Source organism: Rhopilema esculentum, chromosome 5 (genome assembly GCF_057945365.1).
Source record: "Rhopilema esculentum isolate cy_ngs chromosome 5, ASM5794536v1, whole genome shotgun sequence".
Lineage (NCBI taxonomy): Eukaryota > Metazoa > Cnidaria > Scyphozoa > Rhizostomeae > Rhizostomatidae > Rhopilema > Rhopilema esculentum.
In genome coordinates this window covers 10,424,034-10,447,737 of record NC_142819.1, presented here as the reverse complement: position 1 = coordinate 10,447,737, position 23,704 = coordinate 10,424,034, and the positions used below count along the sequence as shown (strand labels likewise).

At 35.8% G+C, this 23,704-nt stretch overlaps 3 protein-coding genes across 7 annotated transcripts; all 3 read left to right on the top strand.

Moving 5' to 3' along the window:
- Positions 1–821: 821 nt before the first annotated feature.
- Positions 822–12,156, top strand: LOC148960271 (metabotropic glutamate receptor 3-like). The gene is made up of 5 exons (XM_089108710.1): positions 822–1,233; positions 4,747–5,067; positions 5,863–6,108; positions 6,580–8,680; positions 9,650–12,156. Exons 2-5 carry the CDS (start codon positions 4,852–4,854, stop codon positions 9,817–9,819), a joined length of 2,733 nt encoding a protein of 910 aa, XP_088964836.1. The 5' UTR covers positions 822–1,233; positions 4,747–4,851; the 3' UTR covers positions 9,820–12,156.
- A 596-nt stretch (positions 12,157–12,752) lies between these two features.
- Positions 12,753–16,288, top strand: LOC135689574 (uncharacterized). 4 transcript variants are annotated; one of them, XM_089108714.1, is made up of 6 exons: positions 12,753–13,169; positions 13,609–13,721; positions 14,101–14,418; positions 14,844–15,022; positions 15,710–15,824; positions 16,073–16,288. In XM_089108714.1, the coding sequence occupies exons 2-5, from the start codon at positions 13,640–13,642 to the stop codon at positions 15,821–15,823; spliced, it is 693 nt and encodes a 230-aa protein (XP_088964840.1). In that variant the 5' UTR covers positions 12,753–13,169; positions 13,609–13,639; the 3' UTR covers position 15,824; positions 16,073–16,288. The 4 variants fall into 4 exon arrangements, with proteins under 4 accessions (XP_088964840.1, XP_088964839.1, XP_088964838.1 ...); XM_089108713.1 differs by having other exon boundaries at positions 12,952–13,173; positions 16,069–16,288; XM_089108712.1 differs by having other exon boundaries at positions 12,953–13,185; positions 16,069–16,288.
- Positions 16,289–16,511: 223 nt separating this feature from the next.
- On the top strand, positions 16,512–23,689 carry LOC148960270 (uncharacterized). Of its 2 annotated transcripts, none has more exons than XM_089108708.1 (5): positions 16,512–17,077; positions 17,922–18,047; positions 18,507–18,809; positions 19,989–20,185; positions 20,365–23,689. In XM_089108708.1, the coding sequence occupies exons 1-5, from the start codon at positions 17,038–17,040 to the stop codon at positions 20,467–20,469; spliced, it is 771 nt and encodes a 256-aa protein (XP_088964834.1). In that variant the 5' UTR covers positions 16,512–17,037; the 3' UTR covers positions 20,470–23,689. The 2 variants fall into 2 exon arrangements, with proteins under 2 accessions (XP_088964834.1, XP_088964835.1); XM_089108709.1 differs by having other exon boundaries at positions 19,992–20,185; positions 20,365–23,688.
- Positions 23,690–23,704: the final 15 nt, after the last annotated feature.

The window sequence follows — 23,704 nt, the reverse complement described above, 5'->3', positions numbered from 1 at the left end:
TTTGTCTTTTTATCGCAGAATATTTTCAACAAAACACGAAATTTCACTTGAGCTTTCCCCGTTGCGGTGATAGACTTTACAACGGCATTGTTAACATGTTACTCATGACGTCAACCGGGAATTTTAGCAACTCCTGTAAAAATCCGCGATAAGAGTCCTGGCTGTGACGTAATTGACTGATAAAAGTGCAAATATCAGAAAAACGGTAAATCTAAGAAGAAAAATTTCAGATGGAAGCATCTATCGGAGGGAATTTTGGGTTATTGTCGGAGCAAATTTTACAAAGTAACGTACAAAAATTGCATATTTTAGTCATTTTGGCCCCCTTGTCGGAAGATTTCTGGCGCCACCTCTGAATTGCATGTTGTGAGCTATATCCTTTGCGAAAGCCAGAAAGACATATTAGGTTCAATAAAGGTTATTGTTTCATCTTGCATGTTTCTCCCATGTTTCTTGCATGGCTAGCATAGCACTCCCCTCAAATTGGTTGCACAAAAAATTAACAAAGAAACAGTATACTAATTTCTTGAAATAGAAAAACCGTATATAAATTCAACATAACAATATAATAAATATATTCAGTTCCGAATAACGTATTCACCCTATATTTTTGTTCCCGAAGCCATTTTCTTACATTACAACGAAATTCGTTGCAATACACCTTTCAGTTTAACTTTTTGGTAACGCCAAAACTTGAAGATGTCACGAAATAGCGGCACACAAGGCTCGAAAATTGTAAACGTCACGTTTAAAACGTGTAATCTAAACAAGGAAAGATTTGGATGGATGTTTTTGAGAAATTGATGATGGGGGGTATGTATATTCCGGACTTGAGAGTAGGCAGATTCGTGAAAACAGGCTTAAATATTTCCGTGTAAGTTTTCTTTGGTGTCTAGGAAACGGCAGAGCTCAGTATGCGGTGCAGTGGGTTGTGGTATTGTGGAGGAGAATGGAAGGATTATTTGGTGTTTGGAGATAGATTACAAAGAATTGATGATATGGTTCCGGGAGTTGTGGTATGATCAAATTAAGAGATGATGCTTCGAATTAAGTCTGCATCTCCGCGAATTGAAGATTCTCTGTGGACTACTCTGTCTCTCGTATGTTTGAAGACAGCAAATAGTGCGAGCCTACTTTTTTGAAAGTGGCAAGGGATCAAACATCAGAGACCATTCAGGTTCCTTAGGCTATTAATTGTGTTTATTCGAAGCAGAGTGCCGGAGGTACATATAGGTAAAGTATAATTTCCTTTTATTAACAACATTCCTCTTCTTTATGGTTCATCAAATATTTATGCAAAAATCTATACAACTTGTCACCGTTAGAGAGCGAGTGTAGACATCAGGCTTCTTCATATCAATGTGTAATTTTAAAATCCAGTCCAAGATGTCAAACATTCTCTGCGTTTACTTTTTTTCGCCATACGCTTCAATATTTACAATCAGAAAGCGAGGTGCTAAGGTTCTCAGCAGACAAAACACTTTTATCTTCAATTATTACTAATTTTGGGATTACCAGGGTCTTCTAAATATGATAACTAGGGGGTACTTAACCTCTTTTTATCCCAACTGAGATTTATTTGTTTAAAACAATAGACTATAGACAGCTTTTTATAAAAGCTTTATCTTTTTCCAAAAACCCCTCTCCAGCTGAAGTTGCTAAGAAAAGTTTATGACTTTCATATTTTTATACAAAAAAACCAAACACCCATTTACAGGACAAATATCAAATTGAACAAACAATTGACCATTTGGCAGCTTTTATAGAAATTGTTGTGAAATTACATGTCATTAGCTAAATGGAATATCATTGACATTTGTTTTTGGATTATCATTGCATGATGGTTCTGTCCATCAAATATATTGTGTTATTATTTTCCAGACACCAGGCCTTGCAAGGAGAGATACTCAAGCTCAATCAAGTGCCTCAACATGCACCTAGAAAACTCTAGGAGCTTGGTTGATCAAGCACCTAGCAGGTCCTAAGCACCTAGAATGATTGAGTATCCCATATAAGAAGTAGACAAACCTGTTTTGTACAGTTTCATATTCACAAAAAAACTCTCCAAACCTTCAATCATCATAAGATCTTTTTGGCCTACACAACCTAAGTCATTTTAATTCAATTTTAAACATGGTTCAAAAGTTATCAATCTGGAAATTCAAATACCTTAATTTGCGCAGTGTAAGCATAAATTAATTTATTAGTCCAAATAACATGGAACCTATGTTAGGGCTATGTTTTTTCAGAAGGAAAATTGTACAATCTTTGAGGTGCACCTTTTTGCTAAGGTTTGTAAAGCCTTGACCATTGATGAAAATTTTGCCTAGAATGATTTGCTGCTAGAGAACTAGCTAATTACGTCACTGGTCCCCTGAGTTGTAAATACTTCTTCTGGTTCTAAATTATGTGATTGGTTTACTCAAAAAGTCACCAAAGTCCCCTTCCAAAGCAGACAAGTGATTTGCCCCAAAGGAGACAAGTGATTTGCTTTTACTTTAAAATGGTCCTGTTTATGAGGTCTGGAGTATATATCTACCTTTGTAAATATTTTGAAGCTTTTGTATCTTTGTATTAATGATTTACTTTTTAAGTTTTTTTACTAGGTTTCTGTATTGTTCCAGTAAGGTAACTTGATTGTGATCTCTGAATTTTTTTAGGATTTAATATTTGTGACCCTGGACATTGATGTCTTGCATATCCAAATATCCAAAAATGATTTTTGTCACTGTAATGGTTAAACCACAGCATATTAAGCTGCCTTTCTTCTGTCTCTCAATCCACTTTGGCTTCTTATGTGCTCAATGTTTAGTAGTATATATAGAGTATTTATTCATCTTGGTCCAGACATAATATTAATTCTTGGTAGATTAGAGAGGGTTGAGAAAACTATTATTTCCTGTTAAATTGTCTGTTATGAAAAGTGTTTTGAGAAATATGGAATAAAGAGTACATAAATTTTTTATTCAAAGCTTTATAGCATCCTACCTTATATGCAGAGTTACCTTAGATGTCCATCAAAATGACTTTCATCTGACTCCCGGGTCCTTTTCTCTCCCACCACCCTAGAATAAAATTAATTGGTTTGTAGATATCTATGTCAAAAGCATTGCTCCCACCTGCAAGGGGCATACTGGAATAGCCAGACCCAATGACCCTAGGACCCCTATGACCCCAAGGACCCCCATGACCCCTAGGACCCCTATGATCTTAAACTATGACTAACCAAAAAGGGTCCTTAACTGCTACATGATTTAAAAAGTGTAGTTCCCAGTGGCTTTGCAATTGAAATAATCTCAAGAAAACCTTTTAAAATATAAGGCTTTACAAAAGCAAACATTTGAGTATACTAGAGCGTTTCCAATTGCCCTACTTTTATCTGCAACTGGGTATATGTATTTCCTAGCATAGAGTTTTTTATCTATGTCCTGATATTTTGTACTCTGAAGAATGTCAGATTAAAAGCTTTAAATTAGTATACTCAAATGTTTTCCTTTTTTCAAAGCCTTTTTTAAATTTTGTACCACAAAAAGATTATTTGAAAACCTTTTTTTGATTTCTCACAGCTGTTGTTGTGTGGCTGCATATTACCTGCTTAGCTATTTTTTGAGTAAATAAAATGAAACAAAATTAAAGATTACTTCAGTGAATATTTCATAAAAACTTCTCCCAATATGGCAATTTTCCTTTTTTAGGCATAGTTTGTAATTCTACAACCAAAAACTGTTTTGCTCAATTGATATTTTTAACTATGTTTTTTTATGGCATCAGAGAGATTTTCAAGATCTTTCCACAAAAATTTGCTATAAATTATGCCTATTTTGCCCAATTCATGCATCTAAATTTTTGAATTTGCCCAGATTTTTAACAAGGTGGTGCAATACTTTTGAGAGAGGGTAGGGTACAAAAATTAAAATGGTGATTTCTTTTTTTACGTATCAATACTTTGTAGTAAACCAACTTTGTTTAATAGGGATGTCAGAACCAAAGGACATCAAGGATTCCCTGCAACTTTTCTTAGACGTGCCCTATGAGACCTTTGAAAAAGTGCCACATTTTCTGTAACATATTTCCCCTTTATACTTGTGCCCTGTCAACTTTTAAATGCTTCTGACTTCAGGGGGCTCGTTTGAAATTTTTTATGTACAGGGTACAGGGGCTCCATCTAATATTTAAGGATAAAAATTTTCCTTTTGATCTGATAATTTTCAGTACCTGATTTAACAGTATACCATATTGAAAACTGGAATAAAAGAACATATGTGTTTAAACTTATTATTATAGGAAACAGTCAAAATAGCTCTGAATAGTGGGCCCTTATGTTCTCAGCAATGAGGTTTTGTTTTGATATTTTTGGGTCTTATCAACACTTTTTAGCTAATAATCATGTGTCTGTTGAATTTGTTGTGATACTTTTGGATGAATTTTGATAAATGCAGATGTAGTATGTAAGTAAAGATTTTGCGTGTCTCCTCTGGGCTTCTGAAATTCATGTTGTGTCAAACTTAGTGTGAAGGGGTGTGGCGAAATTAAAATTTCATGTTAGTGTTCAAGATTTCTGTCAGACATTGTAACTGTTTATCATTGATGTCAGCCTTCTTGGCAAAAAAATTTGCAAATGGAATGGAGGCATGGATAGTTGATTGCTTCCTGTTTATGGTTGATTAAGAAGTTTGATGTGGAAACCCACAGGTCTTGTCATAGCCACTACCATAGTGATCAAGGTTAGTATTACATTCATTACAGAAAAGTGTGAATGGGAAAACCAACTGCTGACTTGGATGTCTTCGAAAAATGTGACTCAAGTGAGAAATCGATTGCTAGATCCACTGCAGGGGAGCTTGCTTTGCAATGATGCAGATTGTTGGAATCTTGTGCCTTTGTTTTTCATTTGTCGCAATCCGGGCAGCTAGCTACGAAATCACAAGCAAAGTACCTGGAAATGTGACAATCGGTGGCTTGGTGCCTATTCATCCCCTTGGAGCTCAGGGACAGTGTAATCTCACAAGTTTTGAAGGTGCTGCTGGAATGCTTCGTCTAGAAGCGATGATTTACACTGTTAAAGAAGTGAGAAGAATTATGATTTTTTTCCATTTTAATTTCTGTCTAAGTTCAAAATTTTTAATTTAAACCTGATTTATAACTTACCCTACATAAAAAGTCATCGTGATCCTTCATGAATTTACTAATGAAATCGCAAGGTGATGAACAGGTGGTGTGCAAGGAAAGATAAGATACTAAAATATTGATTTTTTTAATTTCTCGCAACTATTAATGTTTAAGTTGAGCCTTATGTGAGTTTGCCAATGTCGCTCACCCGTTCAGTTGAAACAACCTAATTTTGTAGAAAAATCTGAATGCAGGCACATCGTTTCGTGCCGCTTAGCCGTGACACTTTAGCGGCTAGAAAAGAAACCCACTTGATAATGGGTAAAGAAGAAAACAAATCCACTTGGTTTTTTTCTTGCCACTTGATAACATGTACATGCTCGAAACGTCATGTTTTTGACAATCAAACTAATTAATTACATTCTGGTTTTCTCAATTTATTTGCTAGCTATATTATCTACGTCTTTATGTCGACGTTCCTATCAAACATTTCTATTATTAAAACTCGTTTCAATTTCTCACACTGTGTATCTTGCTATGCAGTTTTTATTTGAGTAGCATTCAATCTTGTGATAATTTTGATGTAAAGTGGACAGCAAAAGCTTAACATTTTTTGAATCCTCGCATCACTTATATTCAGCGTTTTGTTGTTGTGATTTTCAGCCCCCTCTCTACAGAAGAATTATCTTTGGAGATCTTCCTACTGTGATAGACAGCTAGAAATTAGGATCCGTCTATTATTTTGATTCATAGATTAACAATAACAAGACGTTCCATCCCGTCAATCTTGGCCTAGAAGTCAGAGACAGCTGCAATATTGAAGCAAAAGCTTTGGAAGAGTCTCTCAATTTCGTCATAGACAAAGTGCCAGACGTCTGCCAAGGAAACCACAGCAACCAAACAGGCAAGTCTGGAAAGCTAGCCGCAGTGGTGGGTGCCACAAAAAGCTCCGTCACTGCACAAGTAGCCAAGCTGCTCCGACTGTTCAAAATTCCCCAGGTTTGTTTATTTGTCTATTAGTCGTCTTGTGACGCCACAACATTCCTATTTCAGTTTTGTGTTTACAATGAAAAGTTGAACCCCTGTCCTAAAGGTGAGGAAAAAAAGTCCCTTTTTAATTTTCGGTGCCTTTTTTAAACCAATCGAGAAAGTTTTCGAGGAAAACCACACTCGGTATAATTCATCAAAGGCAGGGCTGTCACTAGCTATCGTACTTCAGATTTGGGAGGAAGAATTATTAGACACAATTATCGAGTTCTAGAGTATCGATAAGAACCAACACCTCCGTGTCATTTTTTGGGAAACAAACGAAGTGCTCTTAGTTTCTTGCAACAACACTTGAACTGAGCTCACAGAGATCCTCGTCTTCGTCAAGACCAATCCTTTGTTCAGATGTTTGTTGTACTCCAGTTTACTTCAATTGCTAGAATGGCCTAATTCAGTTCTTATTATGTCAGTCTTCTTTCTTAGATCTCGTACGCATCCACAAGCGAAGAACTGAGTGACAAAACCAAATACAACTTCCTTTTGCGCACTGTTCCTTCGGATAAGTACCAAGCACGCGCTATGGCAGATTTTGTGGCTGAAAAGCTCAAGTGGAAGGCCGTTTACGGTCTTTATGAAGAGGGAACGTACGGCGAGAATGGTATGGAGAAATTCAAGAATGAAGCAAAGAGACGTGGTGTTTGTGTGGTTGATAGTAAAGCAGTGAAAAGAGACAACGACCTGCCTGCCAGATTGAAGAGTATTCTGGATCATTTCCTTAAGGAAAGTGATGTTATTGGAGTTGTGTTATTTTGTCATCAGGAGGTTATCAACGAGTTACTTAGTGTCTTGAGACAAGATAAAAATTTACGAAATCGCTTTTATTGGGTAGGCTCAGACAGCTGGGGGCTCTACACTGGCTCATACAAAAACCTTGAAATCAACGTAACGGTATTCTCCCTGCATGATCATTCCAAGCAGCTTCTTGGTTTCAAGGATTATTATAGAAAACTTGAACCAGGTGAAAATTCACTAAACCCTTGGTTTGACAAGTTTTGGTGCTGGAAATGTCAACAGGAGGTGAAAAAGAACCCAAAATATACAGAGAATGCCAAAAACCTTTGTCCATGTGAGGGCCTGCGGTATTTGGGACATAAAACTGGAAAGGAAGATGACGAGAATTTAAGGTTTGAATTTTGCGCGAATAACGATACGTGTTTTCACGATGACAAGGTAGCTTATGTAATCGACGCCCTCTATGCTATCGCTTATGCATTGAAAAATCTTTATAGTGAAAAATGCCCTAACGTGACCGACAACAATTCTTTGTGTATCCGAAACCTGAAAATTGAGACAACAGAGTTTTTTGATTCGTACCTAAAAAAGGTAGTATTCCAGGGTGTGACGGGACATGTTTCGTTTAACGAGAGCGAGCTCAAAGGAGTTTATGACATTAGCAATTTGATAAGCGGGAGTTTTGAGACAGTGGGGATCTGGAAGGCAGAGAATGGTGGCAGTCTAGTCATGAATGGTCGCTGGAAGCAGGCAGAGATTCGATCCCAGTGTGCAAAGAACTGCTCAGCCGGAAGCGTCAGGAAGACGCGCGGAGGTAAGATTTGCTGTTGGGATTGCATAAGGTGTGCGAAAACTCAAAAAGTTGTCAGCCTTTACCGCTGTCAGTCCTGTGGAAGTGGTTACAAATCAAACGAGACTTTTGATGGCTGCGTCAAAATTCCGGAGGTTCATTGGGATCACGGTTGGCTGGTAGCAATCGCCTTCCTAGCGTCAGTTGGATGTGGCCTAACTTTTTTTGTGTTTGTTGTGTTTTTTCGTTTTCGCAACACCCCAGTCATTATGGCCGCCAGTAGGGAGTTGTCGTACACGCTTTTGCTTGGCATTACCTTATGCTATTCTCTGACCTTTTTCATGGCAGCTTGGCCCAGTACACTGACATGTGGAGTCCTTCGCTTTGGCACTGGGTTTTCAATGAGTTTGTGCTACGCTGCGCTGCTTGTCAAAACCAGCCGCATTGCTCGTATTTTCTCAGGAAAACCAGATCCGCTGTTTATAACCCCCAAGTGGCAACTCGTATTGACCGGGATGCTTGTTATGCCGCAAGTTTTGATTGGTGTTGTTGGATTGATGATAAAGAGGCCTAAAGTTGAAAAGGATTACAAGTCAATCACTGAAACAGTTGTACGTTGCAGTGCTGATACAAATGATCTAATTGTTTCCATTTCCTACAATATTTTGTTGATAGTTTTGTGTACAGTTTATGCCTTCCGCACTCGCAAGGTTCCAGAAAACTTTAACGAGGCAAGGTTTATCGGTTTTGTCATGTACACAGCCTGTGTTATCTGGCTTGCCTTTCTACCACTGTTCTACGGGTCTAGCTACGAGTACCGCGGAGTGTCTCTATGTCTCAATCTCATCCTCAATGCAACAACCATTCTTTTTGGACTCTTTGGCATCAAGATGTACATTGTTTTGCTCAGGCCAGAAAAGAACACAAGAGCTAATTCGAAAGCGAGATCATTCTCGTTTCCATCAGACTCAAATGGTCACGACAAGGAGAATTCATTGCAAGGCAAGTGCCACTTAATTGTTGTCGTTTGTCGTGTAAATCATGTTTTATTTTCGTTTTTAACGGTACGTGAAAGTTTTATTCGCTGGACCATTTCAAGCGAAAAACAATTTTCAAAATTATCAAATTCTAATTCTTTTTTTATCTAATGAATTGAATGTATTCTTTCTTTATTCACATATTCAATACCTTTTCGTCGGATGAAATTATTTGACTTTTTTTGGAAAATTTTCAAGCTTAAACATTTATAACAGCAAGTCTCCGTCTGGTTAACGTCTGGTAAACATTCGCCAAGTTGATTCACCAAGAATAGACGTTCGAATTTACTGTCATTTTAACGCGAGAACATTGGACATTTTGTCGTGAAAAAGAGGTTTAGTACACCTTGAAAACAAAATTTGTTTGTATTCGTATCTAGCATTGGGTTGTAAAATGAGATCGAGTAATGCAAGTGCTGTTTCAGTATAGAGGGAAAGGAATCACGTCACAGAGCTTTTAGGTTTGATCTTATGAACTGAAATGACGTTGCTAATGTATCTTTTCAAAATGGTCTAGGTAAAATGCTTATTTTGTTGCCACGAGAGCACAGACGTGTTATTTACCAAGTAACTGTAATTTTGTCTTGGTTCTAAAATTTGTCTAAAAACAGCGGTGATTTTCAAGTGAAAAACAGGCTTTTCACTGGCCATTGTGTTGCAGATTCAATTAATTTTCCTCATTAAGAGATTTTCTTCCGTGTTCTTTCAAATTGTTTGGCCTGAAATTCAATACTAAAATTTACTTTATGACGTTCACGAGTTAAGTTTCTCTATGAATTTTTAAGGCATTTTGAGTAGCGCCGTAATTTGCATCAAATGTCGTTTTCAGCAGACGCTTTTGCGTACACTTAAAGTTATCAAGCAAGCTTCTACGAAGCAAAATTTGACTGTTTAGTTTGTAAATGTAATCTTTTTTATTTTGCATTGTTTTTAGAAGCCAAAGAAAACCGTATTAAGCCTGGAAAGCGCCACCGCAGAAACAACAGCAGCTCAACAATATCAAGTGGATATCTCGTAAACTACGCAACAGATGGACCCTACATCTCCCGTGGCTCAAATGCAAGTTTGTCTGCTTTGGGGACGCGAGACATTTCATTCAACTGATATTGAAGTTGCTGTCCATAAAGCAAAGATATATTCTGTTTCTACCTTTCTCAATGTTCCATCCTGAGCGAGCGGCGTTGAGCTGTAGTAGTAAGCCATATATTTTGGTATGTTCTTGACTATAAGCATTAAGCAATAGCATTAGGTAATAGCGGTGGAGAGTTAAAAGAAAAAGCTGCCAGTTTAGAGCAATAGTATTAAGCAATGTAATGAACCGATAATTGCACAGAGAAATAGGATTAGGAATTAGGAAAAGAACGTCGATACACAGGGCATTAGCATTTGATAATATTGCTAGGCAATAGGATTGATCGTTATTATCAAGTGACAGTTTTTGGCAACAGCAGTAAGCCGTCAAAGTGACTAGATGGTATACAAAACAATATCATTGAATGGTAATATTAGGGGAATATTAAACAGAGCAATAGCATTTGGTAATATTACTAGGCAATAGCATTGATCGTTATTATCAAGTGACAGTTTTTGGCAACAGCAGTAAGCCGTCACAGTGAGTAGATGGTAAACTAAACAATAAAATTGAATGATGATATTAGGGGAATATTACACAGAGCAATAGCATTTGGTAATATTACTAGGCTGTAGCATTGATCGTTATTATCAAGTGACAGTTTTTGGCAACAGCAGTAAGCCGTCACAGTGAGTAGATGGTATACAAAACAATATCATTGAATGGTAATATTAGGGGAATATTAAACAGAGCAATAGCATTTGGTAATATTACTAGGCAATAGCATTGATCGTTATTATCAAGTATCAAGTGACAGTTTTTGGCAACAGCAGTAAGCCGTCACTGTGAGTAGATGGTATACAAAACAATATCATTGAATGGTAATATTAGGGGAATATTAAACAGAGCAATACATTTGGTAATATTACTAGGCAATAGCATTGATCGTTATTATCAAGTGACAATTTGTGGCAACAGCAGTAAGCCGTCACAGTGAGTAGATGGTATACAAAACAATATCATTGAATGGTAATATTAGGGGAATATTAAACAGAGCAATAGCATTTGGTAATATTACTAGGCAATAGCATTGATCGTTATTATCAAGTGACAGTTTTTAGCAACAGCAGTAAGCCACCACAGTGAGTAGATGGTATACTAAACAATAGCATTGAGTGATAATATTTGGGGAATATTACCAGAAGCAATAGCAATAGACAATGATTTTGAACGATTATCGCTCAGGATTTGGCAAAAAAAGTGTGATAATAGCACCGAGCGTTGAGAAGTTATACTGAGTAGTTATAGAAAGTGATATTGATCAACTGTGTTTCGCAATAGCTGCTCCTCGTAGATGGAGTGTGCAGTTTTGAAAGCACGTCTTCAAGGCCTACTCAACCTTCCCAAAGATATCGTATAAAGTAGATGTCCAAGCAGATACTTGACGATAAAGGTCCTTTGAATGGGGTTTTTAATGCGACTGAATGTAGATCAGAATCTACTTTTCAGGTACAAAAATATAACTGGTATCTTGGTTTCCGTTTTCAGTTGTCAAAGAATAAAATCACGTGTATTATGTATAGATTTCGCATATTTTCGTAGAGCTCTTTCTAAGAGTTTAATATATTTGATTGGTAGAGTCAACGGGTAACATAAAATACGTAGTGCTGTCACAGTGGTAGACTGTCGGTTTAGTGAGCACGATAAAATTATTTTTAGGCTTTTTGAAAATCTCACTGTGATGTCACCCTTTCATAGTGTTGGTATTTTTATTATTTTTTTAAATCCTGCGTTTATTTTTGACTTGGTTCCACTAGAAACTTGGTTGGTTTATTCTCCGTATTATATTTGCAAAAAATATGATCTTTTTATGTTTTTAATCATGACAAGTTGTTTGAATAACATATTCAAACTTTCAATCTTTAAAAAGTGAACCCATTCTTTTCTTACATTGTTTTTTATTGTTTTTATTATATCTATATTTCTTTATAAATATGTAATATATTTCTATTGATTCATATTTTTATGATTTCATATGATGTCTCCAGTAATTTATCATCTTTTCTTAATATATTTTTCATGTTACAAAGCATAGTTATCGGATGATTTTTTAAAACTTAAATTGATGTATATAATAAATGCAATATATATTTTTAAATGATTTAAAATGAATGCTTATTTTCACACGCTAGATTTGTTTAAATATCATAAAGAGATTGCTTTAAAGATTTTTGTTAAATATTAACGGGTTAGTAATATATTAAAGCATTTTCCTGGACAATGATTGCTCAATAATTTATACTTTAATTGTAAACTTTGATTTTCCATCGCGCCATACTGTTTATAATTTTATACAATGAAGCATGTAGTATATACAGACTGTCTTTATTTTCAAGTAGTTTCTTGAAGAACGCAACAACAGAGTATTTTTTATATTGATATTACAAAGAAAGAGGATTATTTAACAAGGTGAAAGGGTTTAGAAGACACTGCTGCTCGAGCAACGGGTATAATGTCTTGGATCTCTGATGGATCTCATTTAGGAGCATTAAATTACTTGTCTTTGCAATCCCAACTGTTCTCTTTCTGTAAGTTGTTTGAAACAATTATTCTGAAATCAGAAATGGAAATGAATTATAGTAGCAGAGAAATCCATCGTTATTCGAAATAAGGAAGGTTGTGTAGTTTTTAAAACAACCAGACATAGCTAAAAATTTTGTAACTATAATTGTCAAAATTAAGAAAAATATAGCCGAAGGGAGTTGATGTCGCTGGCATAATTCTTCCCAGAGCCGAAATTCTAATGTGATATTTTTTGGTCTTTGAATAAAATCAGCACATCAAACAGCAAAGTAAAATATGATTTGTCAAAACCTTGGCTTTTTGGGGTTCCACAATAATCTCATCCAATTGATACGCGTATGCTATATCCTGTGTCGGCCTATTCTGAGCTTAAATCCCTGAAATTTTTGTAGCATTCACCTGAGCTGTATGTTGACCGCAGCAGGCAGTAGGTTGCTGATGTCCATTTTCTTTGAATAAGACACCTAGCACAAATTTTTGTAAAATTTACTCAGTAATTATGTTTGAAAATAAAGCCTAAGAAAATTTTTATGAACAATGCGAACAAATTAGGTGCTTTATTGTCAATTTTTTTCTTCTTCAAATAAAATCGGTCGTGGGAATACAGTTAAATTATGGTTGGGATGCCACGGCTCGTCAATGCACCACCATGGTTACTAAAAGTTTTGACAATGGGAAGAATCTAAGCTGAAACTGTTGCTATTCACAAGCGAAAAGTGTTCTTGAGCTGGAGACAACGCAGAACGCTGAATTCAAAATTGGAAGTAACCGACGGGGCTTCTGGATAAAAGACTTGTTTGTGAGTAAGGATCTTGGCAAGTAGAAAGTTTATTAATGCCACCTTCTGTTGAGACTTTTTGCATGTTATTTCATTACCTGTCCTCAATCTTGATAAAAAAATTGCAAATGACCATTTTCATGACCTTTATATCGAATAGATCTCAATTGCTCTACGTAAAATATTTTATTAAAAGCAGTGGAAATTGCTAAAAGATTTTTGATTTTGTCACTTTCTATCAAGTTTTCAAAATGCGGATTTTGTAAATGTCGAGAATGTTTCTCCGTCCTTTTTACAACAAGTGCTTTTTATCTTCCCAGCTTCGTTTCAAAAATCCTTCAGTCCTTCGTGACTCTTATTTCAATGAATTATGCATTTAACAGCTTACGTTTGCTTGACTTATTTACAGAATATTTAATGTTTGAAAACCGTTGGAATGACTTTTACTCTAATCTTATAGAAGTACGAAGTGACCGTCTTGGTTTGCAAGCATGATGAAATTGGTAGCATTCTGTATGGTATTTGCTTGCAGCAGTTTATATTGTGCGGGGAAATATCTCGATGGACGGCTTGGTATGTAACGGGCTATGCTCCAAACGTCATTATTCATTAATCTATCATTTATTCCTGGTACATTTTACTTACATTTATAGTTATTTTATATTATATAGTACAGCACGCAATCTAGTATATTTATGGCTTGGAATGTAATTGAAAAAAAATATCTAATTTGTTAACGCCAGTAATAGCTATGTGCCTACAAAATAAAGATCCATGGCCTTAATCATCTGTAAATTAAAAAGTTTGAAGGTTTAGCAAAACAAAATAATCTCAAGTTTTCAGTTCTCTCAAAATTTGTTCGAATCTGGGATCACTTTATCAAGTTATGTTAGAACGCAAGTTAATTGTTGTTCTTGAAAGATTCTAAAATATTTCGATTTTTCCTTTGCAGCTGAGACCAAAGTCCTCCCTCTGCAAGTAGATTGCCCGAGCCCGTATAAATACATCTATCTCGGGGGGATAACGTTTAACGGCACAGCAGTAAGTGACTCGTTGTCCTCCATGGCAAAAGACGAATGCGACCAGCAGTTAGAGGAACAGAAGAATAAAGGAGGCTCCATCGTTTCTTGCTTCCTTACATTTGGCAAGGCATTTGCCACACAAGACACGGGTATGGTCCGGACAGTATACAAATGCACAGTGTCTAAGCAAGACAATGCCCCCGGTGGTGCAGACTGGCTAAAAGGGTCCCGAAGGCGTTCACTAGAAGGTAAATTGTTTCAGAGTTAGGCCAATTTCTCCAAGACGCTTGAAAAATGCCATATTTAATATCTTAGCTGCACAAAATAAATGAATTTGCTTCAAGTCTAGGCAATAATGAAATGTAATCTGCATTTATTGGTCCCGTTTTGCAGTTTTTAAGTTTTGTATTCCATAGTTGCTGCAGATTTTTAGTAATATTTTCAATAATTTTACTAGCACTGAGGTTCACTTTGAAGTTTACTATTTTGAGAGACCATTTATTGAAATGAATCTATTTTCTATAATTAATATATGTAATATTCTATCTATCAAAAAAATATAGCCATTTGAAATCTCCATAGTCACAAATGTCAAGAAATCTGTTATTCTATTTTTATTGTAGACTGCTGACTTGATCGTTTGAAGTGATATTGTAATTGTGTTTTTTTGCAGCCAAGCCAAATGTTCAAAACCAAATAACCTTTCGCTGTCCTGGTGTGAACGAAATTGTTGAGTTGGAGAAAATTTTCCAAGAAGGTGAAGAAATGACTGCTGGCTTTGAAAAAAGGAAACTTTATTTTCAAGAAGAGTGTTACAAACAAACTGTAAGCAAAATGGCCAAAGGAGAAAAGGTGAAAAGATGTTTAAAATTGGCCAGTTGATAAGTTTTAGGTTACGCATACATTTTAGGTTAAATTACCTATAAGGTTGAGCATAATTAAGATATTTTTACCTTCCCTTTTCTACTAAATGCTCTATAAACATCTACAATTCATAATGTAAGTTTTGATACCGCTAAATTTATTGATGGCATGAAAAAGCGGCGTAATTTTTTTTATTTCTGTGATCGTGCCGATAATTTATCGAACATGCTCTATGCCAATATCAGGAGGGTGGCTTTTGGCAATCTTCAGAACAGCACGAATTTGGTTGAAATGTATTTCGGTTGATAATAAGATTGTTTAACTCACGGAATAATGACGATTGTGTAGAAGCTTACAACTGTACAAACAACCTTGATTTTTTATGGTCGCCTTGACTGTTTGAGAAGAAAGAACAAGTTTTGCTAGCTTGATAAAATCACGGTGTCTTTAAATCACATTTCGTCGATCTTTTTTATGTGAAATTATATGACTTGCTCTAGTTTCATTTCTGCTGTGGAAGATATAAGTTTTTTTGGTAGGTTTAAGGTTGAAATGCAAGAAGCATGATATACCTTTGGTCAAAAGTTCAAAAGGTTAAAATTTATCTTATATCATTTGTTCTGTTAAGAATTTTAGATACTGCCATAGTCACGACAATGGTGTTTCTTATTTCAGGGAGCAGTGCAGTGTACAATACAACTCACTGCTGAGGAGGCATTTGATACTGTGATGCAGTACCGATGTTCTGAGCCGCCAATCGCTGTGCAGGGATCAACAACAGCCATATGAGGTTAATCATGCTCTTTGGCCTACAGAAAATTGCATGTTGGCTTTCTCAATATTCGATTGTTATGATATCATTATGATTCATTTTGTTAATGAAGTTAAATTTGGAATTAATTAATTTTGCTTCTGATGTGTAAGTCATTATCCTCGATAACTTCACAGTTGATCTCAATTGGAAGATTTCTTCTATAGTCTAGACAAAGAAAGAAACCTTCAGTTCTCATGTGTCTTTTATTGTTCAATTTCAGATAGAATGATGATGAAAGAGCTCACTTTATCAGTGGCCTTTAGGACTGCATTGTTCAAATATAAACATAATCAGTAACAAAAAGAATCAGGACTACTATCATTTCGCAAAGACGTTCCAAGAAAAAGTTTTCTTTTGGGGCTTTATTAATTGTATCATTCATTTTAGCTTATTTCTCAGATTGCAAGAATGCAACTAATTATATACTCTAATATAGAAAATGCCCCTTTTTTCCGACCACAAAGTCAGTCTTACCTTTGCAGATAACTATGATGATTATGATAATTATGTTAAGTAATCTAAGGTGTGGACTTTGCAGGATTACTGCAATATTCACATGCAGACCCGAAAGATTTTTCTGGCTTTTGCGTTTATATAAACTTGCGGCTCTTTTCTGTCCATTTGTGCAGGTGGAGGTTAAGGTGCGAGGGGGGGGGGGGGGTGGTGGTGCATGAGGGTGGAGCTTCAGTCATGTGTGAAATAGTGTGAGGAAAAAAGTGTGAAATAGTGGATCAGATCAATTAAATTTGGGCATGAGGTCATTTCCTTTTTCTTAATTTGTCATACAAATCAACAGAAACAATCCATCTCGGTCATGGAAGGTAAAATGTTCTACCCCTGTTAAACTGGCTTTCCTCTTCCGCCAATCTGCGAAACTTCCATGATAGTTGTGACTTTGATTTATTCATGCAAGTCTTCAAATCATTGCACACATTAAAACCTTTGCGAAAGATGAACAAAAGTTAAAAATTCTTATCTAGACAACCACTCATATAAATAATTCAATACGTTTTTGCAAAAATTCTCAACCAGCTCGAAGGTGTGACGTTAGTAACAGGGTAGCCCTATGATTCCTGTTCAAACGTAACAGTTTTCACAAATCTAGAATTCCTACCAAATAAAGTGTAGTTTCCTAGGTTAATAGGGCACAGAACCGAGCGTTGATATTTGGAAAGATGACAAGTTTTCTATGAGCAAATCTTTCAATTGGAGAAGAAAAGTGACGAATTGTACGTATTTTTGCCATTTACTCTGCATGTTTTCATCAGTTTTTACTGTCGTGATTAAGCAATAGCACAGAAAGGATCCTATTGAAATCGGTACACAGATGCTGAAACTTAATTCAATTTACTTTTATTCTGTGGCATTGCATAACATTGTAACATTGCAATGGCAATCTCTTTACAAAATTGGCACATTTTTTAATTTTTTTCTCTCTTATTCACATTCGGAATTCAATTTAGTCTTGAAGAACTGCTCCATACCAAATTTTGGGTAGTGGACTAACTCCAAAGTCATTGCTTTTGTCAATACCTGTAATTAAGCCCGTGTCTACAACGATCGTGAAACGATCGTGAAGTATTTTGAGAAAATGTTAAATAAAATATTGCAATGTTTTTCTTAAAATCGAATACCCACTTTTAATGTATGAGCAGTAATTAGCATAAAAGGTCTGAATGCACAAAAACGTTTTACATATTCTATAGCTTCATTTAAACTTGTCTAAAGACATAATGGTTCGTTTAAAACAACCCATTCATTGGGACTTATACATCTTTATGGACAGCCTTTGCCGTTCTTTTGGCTGATAATTGTGTTATTGCTAGATGTTCCCTTGTATATTTTTCACGAAGCAAAACAATGTTGCTAATTATTCACAGTTTGTAGGCTATTTGTTGATTTTAAGCTGCTAGTATGAAAGACACTTTCCACTAATGTTAGAGTCATGTTATTGACATTTCATTATATCTCGGTCGAGAGCAACTGTAAAATCCTCTGGTGTTAATTGTTTTCTTTTCTTTCCTGTGCATAACTTCCATTCACTAACAAATGTGTTTCCTTTACCATTGGCAGATTGTCCAGCAATGCAATTTCAGCTAGCCATTATTTTTCTTACTGCTTTTGTTTGTGCTTCTGGGAGTATGTCAAAGCACAAAATTATTGGAAAGACGCTTCACAAAACAAAACTTGGGATTATTGGTAGGCAATCTTTAAATTATTGCCTTGGTAAAATATGTACAGCTTATCTATGTTGTTTTTTAAATATGCAAGAGTATTTTTTCAACCAAAGGCTACTCAGTTTCTAATGACTATGTACAATCACTGCCAAAGTCTCGGAACACTAACTTAGGTTTTCAAAGGCAAATTTAGCCACCCCCTCTCCCCCTAGGAACAATGTTGATTTAATATAGAAAAATGAAAGGAGTTATCGAGAATGCTTTTTCTTGTGGCTTGTTTGATATTTTCCTTTACTTTCAACATTGTTTTGGGGGGAAAGGGGGACGGAAGTATTAGTATTCGGGAAAACAAATGAAAAACAGAAAAGCACAGCTCAAAGTGTTGGGTGTTCCAAGTAATTTTGTCAGTGATTGTAGTAATCAACATCAATGGTAGGTGAAATAATCATTGCTATATATTGACATGTTTTTCTTTTTCAAGTTGAAGCAACATCACTGCCTTTAACACTTCAGTGTGACGGAAATTACAAAGATCTTCGTGTTGGTGAGCTGATGATCAATGCAAAGAAGATGCCAAATCGATTGCAGAAACTTGCTAGAGAAGAATGCAAGAACACCTTGGTTGGTAACCATGCTCAGAACGGTATACAAGTAGGCCCAGGCTGCAAGATATGGTTTCATGGAGAGCTGTCTAAGGAAAACTTTGAAGTTATAATGGCTGCGTTTGAATGTCTAGACGAGGAGCCAAACAAACCTAAAGGGCCAGTTTACGAGCTGAAGACCGGTATGAATTTCTTGGTGCATTTAAACTCTTGCATGACATAGGTACATTGTTAAGAATAAATAACGGGATATTTTACTCATTGTGGCATATTTGAAAGAGTACATATGTATCATGCACAGATGCACAAGAACTCTTGAATAGCAAGTCCACATAATGTTATATTTTGACATGACGTGGTTAGCATGAAAATCTGCTATAGGATAAACCGAGCGCTTTAGAGAAGGAGGACGAAAGAGTTTCAACTCAGGAGATCCAGCAAACACTTACAAACCTCTCGAGTAAAGAGAGAAATCAAGTAGAAACTAATATTTCATTTATATAATCAATATTTTTAAACTTTTTTTCTCTTTCAAATCGTCAACTGCTTTGCTTTAGCTTCATCCAAAATATTCTAAAAAAAGGTTTTGCAATCATAAAATTTCTCTGCTTTTAACTAATGTTTAAGCAACAAACGACTGTATTTATACAAGCAAAAACATCCTAGATTTTTTTCATTTTGATTAATTCGTCGAAAGGAACATTTGGGTATGTCAATGAGAGAGAGCAAGCCATTATATCACTAGATTACATTCAAGAATCAATTGAGGCCTCTCAAAAGTGATGATATTTGACCGAAAATTTCCCAGCTAGCAGAGGAAAGAGCACCTTTGTAAGACCTGCAAGAAAAGAGCAAGAGAATGGACCCAATCAGAGCACCCCAGAACGTTGTGGAGATTATCTTGTTTCTAATACAACGACCAAGACTGAAACATTTTTGTCTTCTTGATTTTAAATTACCACTCTTTGGCTGCGAGATTTTACCACATGTTTATGTTTATTTACGCTGATTCTGCTGCTAAATAATCAAAATTAAATGTTTTTAAGGGTTCGCTCTTTAGCATTTACCACTCAACATGTTTGGGGTCTTTCTTTCAAATCCCAACTGCAGTATTGTACATGCTTCAAAAATTTTTTGTCATTTTTGCAGCAAAAGAATCTATCAATAAGAAAAACGTTGAAAAGGCAGAATTTTCTCAGCAAAAACCAATTTATGATATTCTCGGCAGGTCTCGGTGTGCCATATCTTCTGCAGCTTATTGAGTTTTTTTCTGCAAGTAGTTCAGTATAGTCAATTAAACAGTTTCCTACCGTGGCCTTTCCACTTTTTATATATGGATATATTTGAAGTTTTTTCTCAAGCAGCCATGCAGAGGGTTCCCAAAAAATTTGTTCATTTGAGATGTAAAGCGAAAGAGGCGATAATAAGGATTCACAATGTGACCTTTGGGGAGAAGCAGGTTGATCCAGGGAGGTTCCCTGAGCTGGAGAAGTTGACACTTTTAAAGACATGCTATGGCCAGATCTTGCAAGAAGTACGTCAAAAACGACGGTTCAAGGTAATTCTAAGACTTTTCTCTTATATTGTCGAAAATGAGCTTGCCCCCTGTGTCATTTGTACTTATCATTTTAATCCTTTTTGCATTTGATAGTGAATCCAGTGCAGTCAAAGAACATCATAATTATGCTAGTACAATATTCAACGATACTATATTTCAATATTTTTTGTATCTTTTAGAAAAGAGTGGATTGCTTCATCAAGAATAAAGAAAACTATGGCGGAGCATTGAAAATAGCATACTCCTGTGAAGAATCGCCGTATAAGGGGCTTCAAAACTTGTAGACGGTAGACCCTATTAGCTTTGGCCTAAAAGCTTTCCGACAATAAACAAGCTGTTACCTGTATTCAAATATTGTATTTGGAGTTAGATTAAATGACATTTTCCCTTCCTTTATCGGACATTTTTGATAAATTCGAGTCCAAGTGCGAATTTAATATTAGTTTTGTTCTAATGAAAAAGTGTTTAGAGCACGGGTTGTTTCTCACATTTATTGATCAAGAGGTAGGAGGAGATAAACAAACCGCGCAGTTTGGAGTTTTTCAGGATAATCAGTAAACAGAGTAGATTGATATACTTTAACTTCAGTGCTAGCAACATAGGATAAGAGATAACAAAGAATATATTATTCTTGCTCCGGATGTATTTTATGTATTTTAACCTCATTCCTTTAAAATTTTTTATTCGTTTCAAGGCAAAAACAAGTCCTTAATTCAAACTATTCAAGCGCTTCTCGGACAGTAATTCTAGAACTAAAAGACGTGTTCCAGAACTTTAGAAGATTCATCTGCTCAGACGTCCATCATATGCGAAATCTACATAAAATATGAAGTTTTTCCCAGCTTTTTATTGATTTCAGTGTCAATTAAGCTTTAACGATTCTTGCTAAAGCCAAGCAATTTTAAGGTTAGGGTTAGCCTAAGCCAAGCTTCTAGAGCCAAGCAATTTTTTGAAAGTATTTTAAAAAGATCCCATTTTTGCGGAGCTCTTCTTGATATTTCAAGACTCCGAGCCATTAGCCTTGAGTTGGATTGAAAATGCATCGATAGCCAATCAGATTTGTACTGCTTGTGTCACGATCATTTGAACAATGATACTTTTCGAATAAACAATAGTTCACTTGAAAAAGGACAGCATGATGGCCTTTCTTTTATTTGATCAGGATCTCTGAGATTTAATTGGCAAATTCCTGCAAGCGAGGTTTGTGATTACCATGGGAACAATGTCTGATTTAATTCCGGGGGATGATGTCCTATCAAATCTCCAAGATGCCTTATCAAAACATATGAAAGTTTTTTTATCGCGCATTGAACGTCCATTAATAAGAAAAGATAGCAAAGTTTTCAGAAAATTTAATCGATGAAATTTTTTTATGGAAACATAAACATGAAAAATAGGTTTGCAACTTGGGTCAGCTTTTTACACGATACTGGAGTGTTACATCAACTAAAAATTTTTATCACAATATGATTATATGGAATCGAGACAAATATTCGATAAAAAGTCTTTATTTTGCGCATGTTGAGTAGATGTTAAGAAACAGTTAATCAAAGTTAAAGCACATATTTGAGATTACTTCTAAAAAAATTTGTAATAACTTTACAACACGTAGAAGGAAAAATGAATGTCTGCAAAAAGCTTCTTGCTTTGTCACTTTCTCAATTAAGGTAACAGACTGGCAAACCAGTTAAAGTAATTTTCATTTTTCTCAAGTTATATGGACTACGTCTCAAGCATGCAGTAAAATACAACAAAATTTTTACAAGATGCATTCGTTTACTCCAACATCGAGAATGGCCTTAGGACACACACAATCGGTGTATGGTGTTATGAACAGTGTTAAGAGAGCCAAATCCTCAATATCGTGAATGAATGTGCTACAAGCATGAGTATCATTTACCACTTGAGTTTAAGCTTAAGCAAAATAATAAATTTCTGCATCTTATTTTTAACAACTAATGCAAGATAACAGCCTTAAAAGCGGCAATTTAACGGATATTGAAACAGCTTTCAGAGTCAAGATCGTAGAAACAATTTATTTACGCAAACAAAAACACTCTTGTTCTTGACAAAAGATCCAATGCGTCTAAGATATGTTCACGGCATGCATTATTAATAGTAGCTATGAATAAAGTGTAGCTGCACAAGTCATATCCTGCAGTCGAAATAAATGCATATTCAAACATTCTTGCTGAATTTCTTATACGTTAATGCCTCATCAATCCACCATGTGGAGAGGTCAAATTAAAATTATGTTGAAGAAACGTTTTCAAGAAATATCAACTTTTATCATTTTGTTTACTCGGTGGATTTCTATCAATTCTTGTAATTTTTCCAAATGGTTTGTAGCAAAATGATATAGCTGGATTACCAATGACTGGTTCAGCCATGTTTGTTGGTCCAATATTCTGCAACTTATTTTCCCTTGAGCAACGAAAGCACGTCTGAGGCTCCGATTACACGAGCCCGAGCTAGATTCCATTCCGGGTCAGGTCAACACGCTGCAGTAAAAAGATCATATTTCCACGAGCTCGGGTCAGCTAGTTCCTTTAGAGGGTTGACCGCACCCGGGTCAGCCTAACTTGTCAGCTCAAATTTAAAAATGACCCCAAATTGGCTACTCCGAAGTGTTTGTCGACCCCAGGTTTGGCTGACCCGACTTGATATGAGAAAACTTGATAAAAAGCCAACCTGTTTCAACGTGTCAGCTCTACTCTAGACAAGGGTTATCCTGCAAGGCGGTTTGACCCGGGTTGGCTGCTGTATTCATGTACAATCTCTGCCAAAACTCCTTGGAACACCTACGTATTTTGCTAATTTTTTGCTTTTTTCGTATATTTCCCGTGTTTCTAATAGACAAACCCCCCTCCCCCCTAAAACAATGTTGCTTACAATGCAGTTTATCACGGCGATCGGTAGAAAAAGGTTTGCCACAAAAGTATGTCTTAACTTAGCTGTGAGACAACATTGTTTGAAGGGGGGAGGGGAACGGATGCATGAAAACGTTGAAAATATCACAAGTGTTCCAAGAGTTTTGGCAGTGATTGTAAATGTTTGAAGAGATTTGACTGTACACGGCTGACCCTCTAAGGCGGGTAGCAGCCAACACGGGCTCGTGTAAACAAGGACTAAGTTCATCATATACAAAATAAATTTGATCTGGCAATGAGAATAACAAAACTGTCTCAAGGGTTTGCGTTTTAATAAATCGTCAAGGAAAGATTCCATCAATAGGATAAGTAATTGCTTTATTGGTTTACTACAAGAAGGCATTTCAATGTTTGAATGTTTTTCTCTTCATGTGAAGCTAATGTAACACAAAACTAAGGTCAGGATGCAAAAGTTGACTCTTTTCATTTCTAATGCATTGTATGAAATCATTATGGTCCGATTGTCTCCAGAAATCAGAATTTATCAATCTCATTGGGATAAATTGAAACTACTGTCCTATTTGTTCAAAATAATTGAGTTTGTATTTTTTTATTAATCAATCATGTACATTAATCAAGTTGTATCGTC